At 57.7% G+C, this 13141-nt stretch overlaps 1 protein-coding gene across 2 annotated transcripts; it reads left to right on the plus strand.

The window, feature by feature from the left end:
* The first annotated feature begins 225 nt into the window (after positions 1 to 225).
* On the plus strand, positions 226 to 12235 carry GMEB1 (glucocorticoid modulatory element binding protein 1). 2 transcript variants are annotated; one of them, XM_056331470.1, is made up of 10 exons: positions 226 to 405; positions 2042 to 2207; positions 3273 to 3355; positions 4324 to 4448; positions 5370 to 5473; positions 5911 to 6065; positions 7302 to 7430; positions 8156 to 8293; positions 9424 to 9546; positions 10629 to 12235. In XM_056331470.1, exons 2-10 carry the CDS (start codon positions 2080 to 2082, stop codon positions 11333 to 11335), a joined length of 1692 nt encoding a protein of 563 aa, XP_056187445.1. In that variant the 5' UTR covers positions 226 to 405; positions 2042 to 2079; the 3' UTR covers positions 11336 to 12235. The 2 variants fall into 2 exon arrangements, with proteins under 2 accessions (XP_056187445.1, XP_056187446.1); XM_056331471.1 differs by lacking the exon at positions 226 to 405 and adding an exon at positions 3462 to 3582 and having other exon boundaries at positions 2156 to 2207.
* The last annotated feature ends 906 nt before the right edge of the window (positions 12236 to 13141 follow it).

The raw sequence follows: 13141 nt of genomic DNA on the forward strand, positions 1-13141 counted from the left end.
GGGACCCCGGCACCCCGGGGGCGAAGGGAGACGCGGGGCTGCCCACGGCCACGGCCGCGGCGGGGGACGGGCGCGCCTTAGAAGCGCGGGACCCCCCGGTGGGGCTGGAGGTGCCCGGTGCCGCTTTGCGCCCCCCCGCCCCACGAACACCCCGCGGGCCGTGCCCCCCACTCCGCGCCGTCACGCGTGTCCCGGTCCCTGGGGGAGGCACGGCGCGGTGCGGCCGGCAGCCACCAGGGGGCAGCAGGGCGCCAGCCGCGCTGCCCTCGGCCCCTTTAAGGCAGGCGGCGGCCGGAAGTGCTGGCGGCCGAGGCCGCGGCGGCTACTGCGCATGCGCCCTCCTGCCCGGCCCGTTCCCCCCCCTTCCCCCTTCTCTCAGCCCCCGGACTCGGCCGCTCGGCGACGGTAAGGGCGGCCGGCGCCGCGCTACGGGAGCCGGGAGGGGCCAGACGGCGGCGCGGCGGGGCGGGGCGGGGCGGGGCGGAGCGGGAGGGGGCCCGGCCCGTCGGGGAGGGGAGGGGGCGCCCCAGCGCGCGGCGCCGTACGTGCCGCCGCCGCGAGGGCGGACGTCGCGGGGGGGGGGGGGGCGGGGGGGGGCAGCGCCGCTGCGTCCGCCCGCGGGGGGGGGAGGCCACACCCCTCCCCCGGGCAGCCCCGCCCCGCCGCCGCCGCGCGCGCCGCGGGGGGGGCCCCGCGCTGCCCCCCCGCCCTTGACCCCTGACCTCAAGGGGTGGCTCCGGGCTGGGTGGGGGGCGCTGACCCCTGACCTCCCTCCCCCATCTCAGGGTTGCGCTGTGCCCCCCGCGGGGGGAGGCGTCCCCTGGACCTTGGCGTTACCGGAGCGGGGGGAGCCGCCCCGCTGCTGCCCTGCCCGGGGCCTCGCCTGCAGCCCCCCCCGCCGGCCGGGCACCCCCCGCTGCGGGCCCGAGCCGGTCACCGACGGGCTTTGGCCGTGCCCCGGCAGCCCCCATGGCGGAAATCCTGAGGAAGCTGCGGCCCCACGGGGGGGGGGGGTCCCACGGCCCCGCCGGCCGACGCTCCGCCCGGCTCACAGGGGTTCCCCACTGCTGCTGGCCCACACGGGGGTCCCATTGCCCCAGTGACCCACGGGGGTCCCACAGCGCTGCTGGCCCATGGGGGGCCACATGGCCCTGCTGGCCCCTAGGGGTCCCACGACCCCACTGGCCCACGGGGGTCCCACAGCTCTGCCAGCCTGGGGGGGTCCCGGGCAGGGGTCCGGCCTGCCCAGGGTGCCATGAGCCCTGAGCGGGTGAAGACGTGGCCAAGGAGGGAGCCACGGTGACCCACGGGGGCCCGTCCCCCGCGCCGGCAGCTCTCCCCCGCCTGTGCCGCTGTGTCCCAGCCGTGGGCACGGAGCCCACCGCCGCCTGCCGTGAGGTCCTGCCCCGCCGCCAGCGCTTCCCCAGAGCTGCCGGACCCCGGGGGGCTGATCCTGCCCGGCCCCCGGCTGAGCCCCGGCCCCACAGCCATAACGAAACCACCTCGGTGGCCCCCTGCGAGCATCTCCTGTGGCACTGCGCCTCCGCCGCCGCCGGGAATTACCGGCGCCTCTGGGAATTACCGGCTCCTCTGCGGGAAGGCTCAGCCCCAGGCACGCTGCTGGTACCGAGGGACCAGAGCATCCCCGGGGCGGCTGGAAGTGCTGCCAGCCGGGGAGAGAAGCTCCGTTTTGGAAAACTCTCGCCAAAACCCACCGTGGGGGTTTGCTCGGCCGGTGCCAGCCCGCGGGGCTGGGGAAGTTCGGGGTGGGATGGCACCGGGGGGCTCTGTGTCCTTGGGTGAGACGTGAGTGCCAGGGGAGGGGGACCCTCGCGTGGTCTGCCAGGCACTTGCTTTCACTCGGGTGGTGAATTTAAAACGCCTGGTCCCCTCTGCGGAGCCGGTGCTTTGCTCTGCTGGCCCTGCGGTCCCCGCTAGCCCATTCTGCTGCGGTGGGATGGGATGATGCTTCCAGACGGCTGCCTGCCCTTCTCCCTGCGCCGGCAGCACTACAGCCCTGCCTCTGCTTTGCCCTCCGCAGCACCTCGGCACCTGCCACCTCCGGGCTTCATGTGAGAGATGGCGAATGCCGAAGTGAGCGTCCCTGTGGGTGATGTGGTGGTTGTACCAAGTGACGGAAACGAAGGGGAGAACCCGGAGGATACCAAAACCCAAGTGATCCTGCAGCTCCAGCCGGTGCAGCAGGGGTGAGTTGGGTGCTACTGGTGTGTTGGGGAGGTGTGGGGTGGGATTGTGGAGGCGGGGGTGACCCTGGAGATTTCCCTGGTGTGGGGACTGCATGTCGCTGCGTTTCCCAGGGCTGCATCGGTTTTGTGCCGCACACGGCAGAGAGAAAAATACAATGCAAAAAGGCTTTTGTGTGCATTGCTGTCACGGCGCCTCTGAGGACTGAAACTGTCCTGCGGGGACGTGTCGCCACGCTGTCTCTGGATCATGGCAGCCCAGCAGCGGCTGTGGCAGCAAGGGAGCGGCGAGGTGGTCGGGAGCGGCGAGGTGGTCGTGGTGCTGCCCCGGCCACATGTCCTCCCAGCCTCCCTCATCCCTCTGCGGCCCCAGGGTGGGTTTTTGACACCCCACAGCTGCTGTACGTGCTGGTCCGTGCCCATGAGTCTGGATCCGCCTGTGCCTTTGTGCCAGCTTTCCCCTAAAATAATCCTCCTCTCAAATACAATGAAGCTGGGATGATGGAGGGAATTTTGCGGTACCACTGGCAGCTGCTGCGGATAAGCGGCTGCCACCAGACACTTCATCTTAACTCTCCATCCATCGGGACTTAAATGTGCTGGCTCCAGTTGGATAATATTCGCAGAGCAGGGTGGCCGTTGGCCTGACAGCGACTGTCCCCCGGCATGATCAGCTGTGCTGCAGTGTCACACAGGGCTGGGAGAGAAATCCTGGGGCACTGAGCTCTCCTTCCTGTTGTCCTGGGTAACTGCCGGTATCAGAATCCAGAGGAAAAGGCACAGGGAAGCGCCACAGGGAAGCGCGCTGCAGAGCTGCTTCGGTGGCACTGGCAACGTGGAGAGTGCGATGACAGGGCTGGGAACGCCTCTGCGCGTTTCAGTCCTTGGGATTATTATCCTATTTTGTATGTGCCAAAAACATGCCCGTGATTGAAACTGTATCAAACAAAATCCACCTCCCTCAAGGACAGGCAGGGAAGAAACCAAAAGAATTTTTAACCCCGTGCTGTGAATCTTAATTTTGCGTGATTTGTATAGTTTGTTTATGGATGGCTGCTTTCACAACAGGATTTACCAAGAGGGCTCCGAGGCCAGCACCGCCGTAGTGGCCGTCGAAACCCACACCATCCACAAGCTAGAAGAAGGGATCGGTGAGTTCCTGCTTGGCGCGGGCAGAATCCCCTCCTCCGCAGGGCTGGTCGCCGCTGAGCTGGTGTCTCCAGTTCGCTGGGCTTCCTTCTGGCTCTGCCCCTGCAGATGCTGTTTCCCAGGCATGGATGTGGGTGCAGGGTCTGGGCATACTCTGGAATAAGAGTCTGCTGTTACTGCTTGGTCTCAAAGTCCTGGAACTGAGATCCTGGCTCTCCTGCAATGAATGGTAAGGGCTCCCAGGGGGTCCAGGGGAGCCAAGATTTCGCCCTAGTCTTGGTGTGCAGACACTGGCAGGCAGGCACGATGGCTGCGAGGATGGTGGCTGCATCTCAGCGCCAGCTGGAGCATCGGACTCCGATTGCTGGGTCTTTGCTGAGCGAACAGCCTGACGGTTTGGGTTGGGTGTTCAGAACCACTGAGGCGGCTGGCTCTGAGCGCTCCCTGCCATCCTGAGGAATTATGTGGGAAAAGGCTCCTGTCGTTAGGTGCTGTCACTAGATCTCAACTAGTGTTCTGCTTCCTGTGTGGGTGTGGGTCTTTTGGCAGTATTAGCAGAAACTGCATGTGAAGAGCATATATTATCGGTAAATATCTGGTATCACTACTAAAGAGATACCAGAGCACCAAGAAATCTGGGAGAGATCTGTGCTTCAAATTTCAGAGTTTCCACAAAGATTGTTCCCATTGACATAGACCCCCCTACCCTTACAGATGTGTTGGATTTCTGATCTCACATTCTCCTGGTAGATGAGCTTCATTTTGAGTGTTGCTGTATAAATAGCACATGCCAGTTGCTATTAGAGCTCATAATTGGAAAAGACTAAGAAAGGGCTGACCCTGAACTGGGATCAGCCCTTCTTTCGGTTTCCTGAGCGTAGGTCTCAAAACCTGTGAGCCTTCAACACCCGTGTGGGGGGGTTTGAGCCTATTGGGTGGAAAGATCCATTTTTCCCCCTTTCTCCCTCAGACCCCAGCACCATTGAAACCAACGAGGAAATTGAAATCGCCTATCCCATCACCTGTGGGGAGAGCAAAGCCATCCTGCTCTGGAAGAAGTTTGTCTGTCCAGGAATTAATGTCAAGTGTGTAAAGGTAAGGGAGTTTTCGTAGCAGATTCCTGCTCTCAAGGGCTGTTGGTTGACTTCCGCGGGGCTTTCTTACTTTTTGTGTTTCATCTGAGCCTTGTCCTGGAGCTGAGTGACGCTGCCTTTGTGGCATGCGGGGTTGTTAGTGCTAAAGCTGTTTTTTAGCACAGGGAGAAGCAGAGGAAGAGTGGGTTAAGGAGCGAAGGTCTGTTACCCCCCTTACGTTTCAGAGTAGTATCTGGTGCTTGACAAGGGACTTGGAGCTGAAGGCAGGCAGGGGATGTGTACTGAGCTCTGCCAGCACCTTGCTTCCATGTCTCTTTCCCTTGGTGTCCTGATACTCCACTCCTGTCACTGCCTCAGTGAGCAGGTTGCATCAGGAAGAGAAATCCTGCCGCTGCCTTTTCTGTCTGGGAGCGTGCTAACGTAACAGCTGACACGCTGAGGCTGAGCCCCACGCTGCTGCAGCGAGAGTGCTCCGTCACTGACCCTCTGCAAGCAACTGTCTTAGTCACTGGAGCAGGACAGAACAGATGCCCGAGGGAGTACCTGTGTCAGCTCGATGTTGCTCAGCTATTTGATGTTAGAGGAGTCTCCCATGACGATCTCCGCGATGACTCTGTGTGTTCGCAGGAGCAGCTGATTTGGTTCATGCTTCACACAAAAGCCTTCAGGGCTGTCCTTGGCTAGAGCTGTGTGGTTCGAATGCCGAGGGCTGGCAGATTGTCCCTGCAAACGTATCCATTCTGGGGTTACAAGCGTTGCTGTGCCGAGGGGATGTAAAGTGGGAGGGATTTGACAAGCAGCTCCTCTTTCTGGGTGGAGGCTGGGGCTTAGGTGAGCTGAGGACTGGCTGTGTGGGATATCCCAATAGTCTCCCAAAGTGATGCTACCCTGTTTGCTGAGCCTTTGTTTATCTTGTTGGCAGTTCAATGACCAACTGATCAGCCCGAAGCATTTTGTTCACCTGGCTGGGAAATCTACCCTAAAGGACTGGAAGAGAGCCATCCGCCTCGGAGGAATCATGCTGAGGTATTTCACTTGCCTACTGCTGTGTCCAGCTTCAGGGCGTCATCGCTGCAGCTGCAGGATCCCACGCAGGCGTTTCGTCTGCTCTGCAGCCCTTGGGAGCTCTTCTGGAGCCTCACGTTACCTGGCCAGCAGCCTGCAGAGAACCTGGCCCCATGGTCTGAGGGGCAGGATTCTTCATCCTGTACAGAAGTGGCCTTGCCTGAGGGGCCTGGTACTTGGTGGGGGCGGAACAGGACTGGAGCCCTGTACTCGAAGCTGGGGGATGGCTTGTATTTGCTGTTTGAAAGCCCTGCAGGAGATGCTTTGTGTGCAGAGTGGCCCTGGGTCTCCCTTCCTCCGTGCTTCCCATGGCTGTAGCATTCCTACGTGGAATACTCCCTTTTGTCTCCAGGCTGAGATCTGAGCTGAGCCTGGTTCTCTCCCCACTCCCTGCACAGGAAGATGATGGACTCGGGACAAATTGACTTCTACCAGCATGACAAAGTTTGCACCAACACCTGTCGAAGCACCAAGTTCGATCTCCTGATCAGCAGTGCCAGAGCACCGGTGCCGGGGCAGCAGAGCGTGGTGCAGACTCCTACATCAGCCGACGGTAGGAAACCAGTTAGGAAACACCGCGGGAGTTTCCCTCTGACACGGCTCTCCTTCCCTGGGCTAATCAGATCAGGTGGACCCCAGGCACACACACTTTACACCTTCTCCCCAGGCACAGCAGGGCAGTCCCACCGTTCAGCAGACTGCTCTGGTTTCTGGGAAGGAAAATGCTTTTCCGTGTCTGCTCAGAGAGGTCTCGGCAGCACCTGGCTGGGAGCTCTGCTCTGCAGCGGTGGGAGGGCTGGAAAGCCGCCGGTGTGGAGCAGTGACTTGAGGCAGCCTTGGGAGCCAGCGGAGGCTCGCTGTGAAGGGGTCCCTGTTCTCGGATCACCGTGTGAGCAAACGCCTGAGAGAGCTCGCGCAGTGTTTTGTGATGTCTTTCCTATTCGAGGGTCTATTACAAAGGCACAGGATGGGCTAAATCTCAGGAATTAATTTAGGGATGCTGACCTCGATGCTGACCTTCTCCAGAGCAGCCTGCTCCACATCACCTGAACATCCCTGAGCGGGGTGTGATGGCTGGACAGGATTTGATTGTCATTCCAACTGCAAATTCTCAGCAAATCCCGTGCTTCAGAGCAGAAAGCGATCTCTTTGCCGAGGTTAAGGAAGAAGATTACTCCCAGCCGTATCGCGTCGTTCAGCTGGGCAGGTTACATTTCTCTGAAGCCTTGGGTGGATGAGATGGCAGTTGTTGTCGGCTAAGGAGAATCTCCTGGAAAGCGCCATGGCCACACGGTAAAACCTCACTGTGGCAGCACATTGGCACACTTCCAAATTTGATCCAGAAGCTTAGGATCGAGTCAGATCTGTTTCCCTGCTATAAATCAGCTTGGACCCTGACCCTGTCCTTTCCTGAGAGATTAGGGCATCTCTAGGGCGCAGAGCGCCCTGTTGATGATGCAAGGGGAGAAAGGTGGCTGGGCTGAGGCTTGTTTGTTCCCTTCTTTATTCCGATCCCTTTCTGCTCCTCTGAAACTAGGACTCCAGTTTGCTTTTTGGAGGGCACGTGGTTTCCCCTCCAGAAGCCCCAGAGCCTTTCACAATCACGGTTCCAATGAGAAGGAGCAATATTTGCTTTTAGCTAATTTGGTTGAAAGAAGCCAGGCGCAAACAACCTGACCACGAGAGTGAAAAAGAGCCTGGGAGGGGTGACGGGGGTGGAAAGCAAAGCAGGGATTCAGGGCTGGCACTCCAGGTGCCGCAGAGGGAGCTGACGTTGCCTCTCTGGCAGGGAGCATCACCCAGATCGCGCTGTCGGAGGAGAGCATGGAGGAGGGGATCGAGTGGAACTCGGCTCTAACGGCTGCCGTCACCATGGCCACTGAGGAAGGCATGAAAAAGGACACGGATGAGATCTCGGGTAAGCTCAGGCTGCTCGTTAGATGTCTTCTTCCCCTCTCCTCGCCTGTTACATTTTGGAGACTGAAATCCTGAGGATAAGGAGAGTTGAGGAGAGTTTAGGGAATGATGGAGCTGTCCCCCAGCCCCTTGGCTATCCCAGCATTTCCCAGGCAAATAGAGCTCCTCACCGCTGCAGGCAGAGCAGGACTTGTGGCTGATGGACGATCCCCCACATCAGTTGCTACTAGTTACAGTGAGGGGCTTTTTTTGCTTTTTCTTTTATTATTATTTTTTTTCATTCATTCTCGGGATGTAAATGTCTGCCAGCCTGGAGCTAAACTGAAACCATCAAGGAGCAATGTTTTGTTCGTACCGGCAGCTCTCTTGGCTGTGTCTCTCTGGCTGCGGTGTCTTGCATTCCCTCTTGGGCTTAATATGGAAGCTTAGGCAGAATTTCCTCAAACAAAGATTTTTCTGCGTCATGTGAAGATGTGAAATGTTGCCTTGGAAGACATGGTGCTGCTTGGAAACATGTTACTGATTTGCTGCCTGGGTCCGTTTTGCTTCTTTTGGGGTTTGGGGGTTTTTGCATATCGTATCCACCCCAATGGCCAAATTAGAAGTCGTCTTGCAAAGTTCCACTTGCCTGAAAGGTTTAAAGTAGCCTTGTGGGGAAAAATGCCAAATGCTTGTGCATGTTGACCTCTTTATTTTTATTTTTTTTCCCCCCTCTCCTTGTGCCAGAGGACACGCTGATGTTCTGGAAAGGCATAGCTGATGTGGGGCTGATGGAAGAGGTTGTGTGCAACATCCAGAAGGAGATAGAAGAAGTCCTAAGAGGCGTCCAGCAGAGATTGGGTCAGTCTCCATTCCAGATGACAGGTAGGTTGTGAGCCACAGGCTCTGGCTCTGCAGTGGGGAAGGATGCTCCAAAGGGCAGCTGTGGGCAAAAAAAAGTGACGAGGGTCCATCCCCACCATTTACAGCTGTTGAGTCAGGATGCTGAGCAGGTTCCCACGCGTTAGCTGGGCTGCGGGAGCTGAGCCTGGGTGCGGTCTCAGCCTGCCCAGCTGTGAAAGTTCATTCGCTTCAAGGCTCGAGGACACAACATGCCACCTTGTTCCCTGAGCGGAATGGCCCTGGTGGCTTGCTGTGGCCATTGGGTCGCTGTCCGCAGCTCCCAGCCCTCGGGAAAGCCTGCCCAGATTCGCTTCTTGGACTGGAGTTAGTGAAACACTTTTCTCTGGGACAATGCAGGCTTGAACAGGTCCTGCCCTCTCACTTCTCATTCTGTCTTCACTGGTGCCAGAAAAGCTGGTTTTGGGGCTGAACCAGATCAGGGAACTGATCTGGGTTAAAAATAACTCCACTCCCCTTATTAGGGTTATTTTTAACGTGGATCAGTTCCCTAATCCAGCTCAGCACATGCCCCTGTGAGCAGAGGGTTTGAGAGCACCTCTTGTTGATGCTTTTGCTGGAAGAACATCCATGTAGCCACAAACTTCCTCCTACCCAGGATATTTTATTTTATTTTTTTTCTAGTTTCTAATTTAGCTTTGGGCTGGCGGATCTTTGTGTCTGGTAGGTGGCAGCTTTTGGAAGCTGTAAGTGATTGAAGTCAGTGGATTATAATAGAAATTTTGCACAGCTTTCAGTGGAGCTGGCATGTTAATGACACTGTCAGCAGCATGGGGTGATGATTTGTAGGTGGAGAGCTCGTTTGTATCTCTGTGATTGCAAATTATGCTTTCATTTGCAGCAATTTTGAGATGCTTGGGTGACACATCTCCGTTTCATTTTCTCTATCATGTGAATGGGTTTGTTTAGTCCTTGGATGTCAGAAGGATGAGGGAGCTGGGTCTGCCCTTGTTCAGCTAGCCCTTGTGAAAGAGCAGAGGTAGTGTTACAAAAAACAGCAGAAAATTTTTTGGTGTAATACAAGCATCTTTTGAGTACCTGGCTGAGTCCTGCCTGTGGGACTAGGCACTCGTCCCCATGCACTTTCCTTGCAGATGCTGCGGTCTTGAACAACGTTGCTCACACATTTGGCCTAATGGACACGGTCAAGAAGGTTCTGGACAACAGGAAAAACCAGACAGAGCAAGGAGAGGAACAGTTTCTTTACACACTGGCAGGTACAGTCAGTGCCCAGTAAGGCTTCTCATCCTGCTGCTGCTCTGGGGAACCGATGTGACTTTCCTTTGACATAGCCCCAATGAACCGCATTTGGGTTATTGTTCAATACGTGCTGCCCCAAAAATGCATCCCAATCGCCTTTCCGTCCTAGGGCTTGAGTGGAATTTCCCCTCTCCCTTGCCTCGCAGTGAGCAGTCGCCTGGGGCATCTGACAGCCCAAAGTCCGTGCCCTTTGCCACAGCCAGGGTGCTGGTGGTGCGAGTCCGATTCCATCGGCATTAGGGAATAGGTGCTGCCAGCTAAGAGCTGCGCTGCCGTCATCCCCGCTGCAGGCAGTGCTGTGCTGTGCCCGAGCTGATAGGCTGCTCTGTGTACGAGGTGCTGAGCTGTCTGCTTGTCTTGGCGTGGAGCTATCGGGTGTCTTGCATGGCTTCCCCTGAGCTGAAGCCAATAAGCTGCCCTGGATCCCCCAGAGCCACTTGCTGGATGTGTATCTCCCTCCTCGGCCATGTCCTGTAGGACCTGTTCTTATCTGGGATGTCCTAGTCCCCTACTGCCCTGGATAAATGAGATTACTGTGCTACTTCTGACTTCGCATGTTCGCACAGACAAGGATTGAGGGAGGTTTGTTGGCCGGCAGTCCTGCTCCCTGCCCCCGGGACAGGTGCTTGGTGAGCCAGCCAAGACCCAGAAGCTGTTCCAGCTGCCTGGGGGGGGGTTGTACATGCTCCCTTGTAGGTGGGTCCAGCTTGAGGAGCAGAAATGCCCATCATCTCCTCAGCAGGACTAGCCAGCTGGTACAGAGCACCGCCTGCTCCTTACCCAGGTGCTGGCAGCCGGCCGAAGCGGCTGAGGGGCGCGGAGCATTGACCAGGTCTCTGTGGGTGGCAGGAGAATCTGGTCTTTCCCTTCAGTGCAGCTTGATCCTGAGGGAAACACTGAGGTCGTGCTCGTCTGGGTGTTCAGGAGGCCTGGCGTGGCCGGCGCGGGGGGTGCCGGCTGGTGGAGGAGCCCTGAGCCCCAGCAGCTCCCACAGCACGCTGGCCCCAGCCCAGCCCCTGCTGAGCCCTTCTCTTTGCAGACCTGGAGCGGCAGCTGGAAGAGCAGAAGAAACTTGCCAAGGACCAGAAGGCGAAGTCCCAAACCATCCAGAACGTGGTGCTGATGCCCGTCAGCGCTCCCAAGCCCCCCAAGAGACCCCGCCTGCAGCGCCCAGCCTCCGCCACCGTCCTCAGCCCCTCCACCCCCATCCAGCAGCCGCAGTTCACGGTCATCTCGCCCATCACTATCGCGCCTGTTGGACAACAGTTCTCCGTGGGCAACATCCCGGTGGCGACCATTAGCCAAGGCTCCAGCCCGGTGACTGTTCATACCTTGCCGTCTGGCTCCCAGCTCTTCCGATACGCCACCGTGGTGTCCTCCTCCAAGACCAGCTCCTCCGACACGGTCACCCTCCACCCATCCTCCAGCCTGGCACTGCTGAGCTCGGCGGCTATGCAGGACAGCGGCGCCCTGGCCAACGTGGCGGCCGTCGTCAACCCTGTGGAACTGGTGGCCATGGAGTCCGGCCTCACTTCCACCATCCAAGCCGTGGAGGGCACCTCAGACGACGGGCAGACCATCATAGAGATCGACCCGGCGCCAGATCCTGAAGCGGACACAGACGAGTCGGAGGGGAAAGCTGTGATCCTGGAGACAGAGCTGAGGACTGAGGAGAAAGTGGTGGGAGATGTGGAGGACCATCAGCACCAGGTCCATAACGTGGAGATTGTGGTCTTGGAGGACTAGTGGGGAAGGCAAGCGTCAGTTTGGGGAAGAGTTGGGAATTCATTTTATTTTGGGCTTTTTTGTTAAGCATCTTTTCCAGCCACCCCATTTGTTTCCATGGATATTTCCTTTGTACTGTATATTTTATATATATATATATATGTGTGTGTGTGTGTGTGTGTGTACATATATATATATAAAACCTTTTTTTTCTTTTAAAACAAAAATGCTGGAGAAACACGTGAGACCTGGAAAAGGTTCCGTCTCTGTGAAGCACTGAACAGTACCGCCTGTTCGCAGGGTCGAGGAGAGACTGGATCTCTGCTGAACAACCCAAACTGGGAGGAACTGGATGAGGGCTCCTGGCACTGGGAGCATGCTGTGGTGTGGCCACGTGCATGGGGCTTCTGCTCCGGGCCTGCCCTGGCCCCAAATATTTTATTTCAGAGAGACAATAACCAGTGGCTGGAGCGTTGATGTGACTGTGGGAAGGGGTGACGGCTTTGGGGTGGAACAGGTACCTCATTTGTATTTTTATTTTCCTCCAGGGAAGGGAATTCTGTTGGACTCTTCACTGTCACCTCAACTGGGATTTTTTTAATTATTATTCTTGCTTTGGGGAAGACAGCAGTAACCCTGACTTTACTGTCTATATTCTCCTCCTCCTCCACACAAATTGTTTTTATATTTATATTTTTTGGTATTTCTTTGCGCTCTCTCCCTTCCCTTGTCCAGATTTCCCAGCTGCAAAGCCCTGGGACCTCCTCTCGCCAGTCTCGGGGGGCTGCTGTATCCCAATCCCACCTCTTCCCGTGGCACTTTTCCCCCATCCCTTTTCCCGCCTGGCCAGGCTCAGTGCTGCAAACGCCGCTTGGAGACTCCGAGATCACTTCAGCCTTTTGCAGAAAGGCAAAAAAAGAATCAACTCAAGCTTAAAACCACAACCTCCCCCTCGGCTGCTCCCTGTTGGGGTGTACAAAGCATGTTGTGCTGTTGCTTTCCAGGAGAGCTGGACTCCGGATTGGGGCAGCTTCTGTTTACACTGTGTGCTGGGGCTGCTCCGTGCTTGTCGCTACTTGTTCGGTGGGTTTATTTTTGTATTTTTTTTTCTTTCTTCCTATAACCTCTTAGCAGGATTAGAACCGGCACGTTGCTGAAATAACGTGTGCCCCGCCGTTTTCCCCCTCTTTCCCTCTTTTTGGTTTTCTGGGGGGGCTTTTTGGTTTTTTTGCTGGCCGGGGTCCCTTTGGGCCCTGCGGTGGGAAGACAGAAGGGGAGAAGCGTCGGGGACCTTTAGAGCTGCGGAGGTTTGGGGGGGCTGGGGGGGCTGCTTGGCTGGAAATATTAAGCAAAACAACAGCAAAGGAAACACACCTGGGGCGGGTGGGTGGGCAGGGGAAGGAAGATGTGTTTGGCTATTTTTTGCATTAAAAGGAAAACTCGAAGGTCGCTTCAGTGGTTTATTTGCGGGTAGGTGCGCGGCCGCGGCTCTGGCACTGCGAGTTGGGCAGGGGTCTCTCTGCCCGTGGCCCGGAGGGGGGGGTCGCGGCTGCTGGGACCCCCAGCCTCGGCAGGGAAGCATTTTGCCGGCTTTGGGATGGAGGTGGGGGCCCGTGGCAAGTCGCCCCCCCCTCGTGCAGCCGTGGGAGCCAAATCCCATGGAGCTGGGGTCAGGGATCCCCCTCCTGCCATGCTGGTGAGCCCCCCGCAGGCACCCCCTTGGCTGGGGGAGGTGGGGGTCCTCCGGGGCCCCCCTCCCCAGTCCGTGCTTACAGCAGGTCCCTCGGGGACAGGCTCAGCGTGGGCTGTGCACCCCCCTTGCCCCCA

The sequence above is a fragment of the Falco biarmicus genome, chromosome 3 (assembly GCF_023638135.1).
Source record: "Falco biarmicus isolate bFalBia1 chromosome 3, bFalBia1.pri, whole genome shotgun sequence".
Lineage (NCBI taxonomy): Eukaryota > Metazoa > Chordata > Aves > Falconiformes > Falconidae > Falco > Falco biarmicus.

What these genes read in the sequence shown, in the direction of transcription:
- GMEB1 (XM_056331470.1), top strand. Translation starts at nt 2,080, where the DNA reads ATGGCGAATGCCGAAGTGAGCGTCCCTGTGGGTGATGTGGTGGTTGTA. An exon ending in CAAGCTAGAAGAAGGGATCG is followed by an intron (nt 3,356 to 4,323) that starts GTGAGTTCCTGC and finishes TTTCTCCCTCAG; the next exon opens with ACCCCAGCACCATTGAAACC. An exon ending in TTAATGTCAAGTGTGTAAAG is followed by an intron (nt 4,449 to 5,369) that starts GTAAGGGAGTTT and finishes TCTTGTTGGCAG; the next exon opens with TTCAATGACCAACTGATCAG.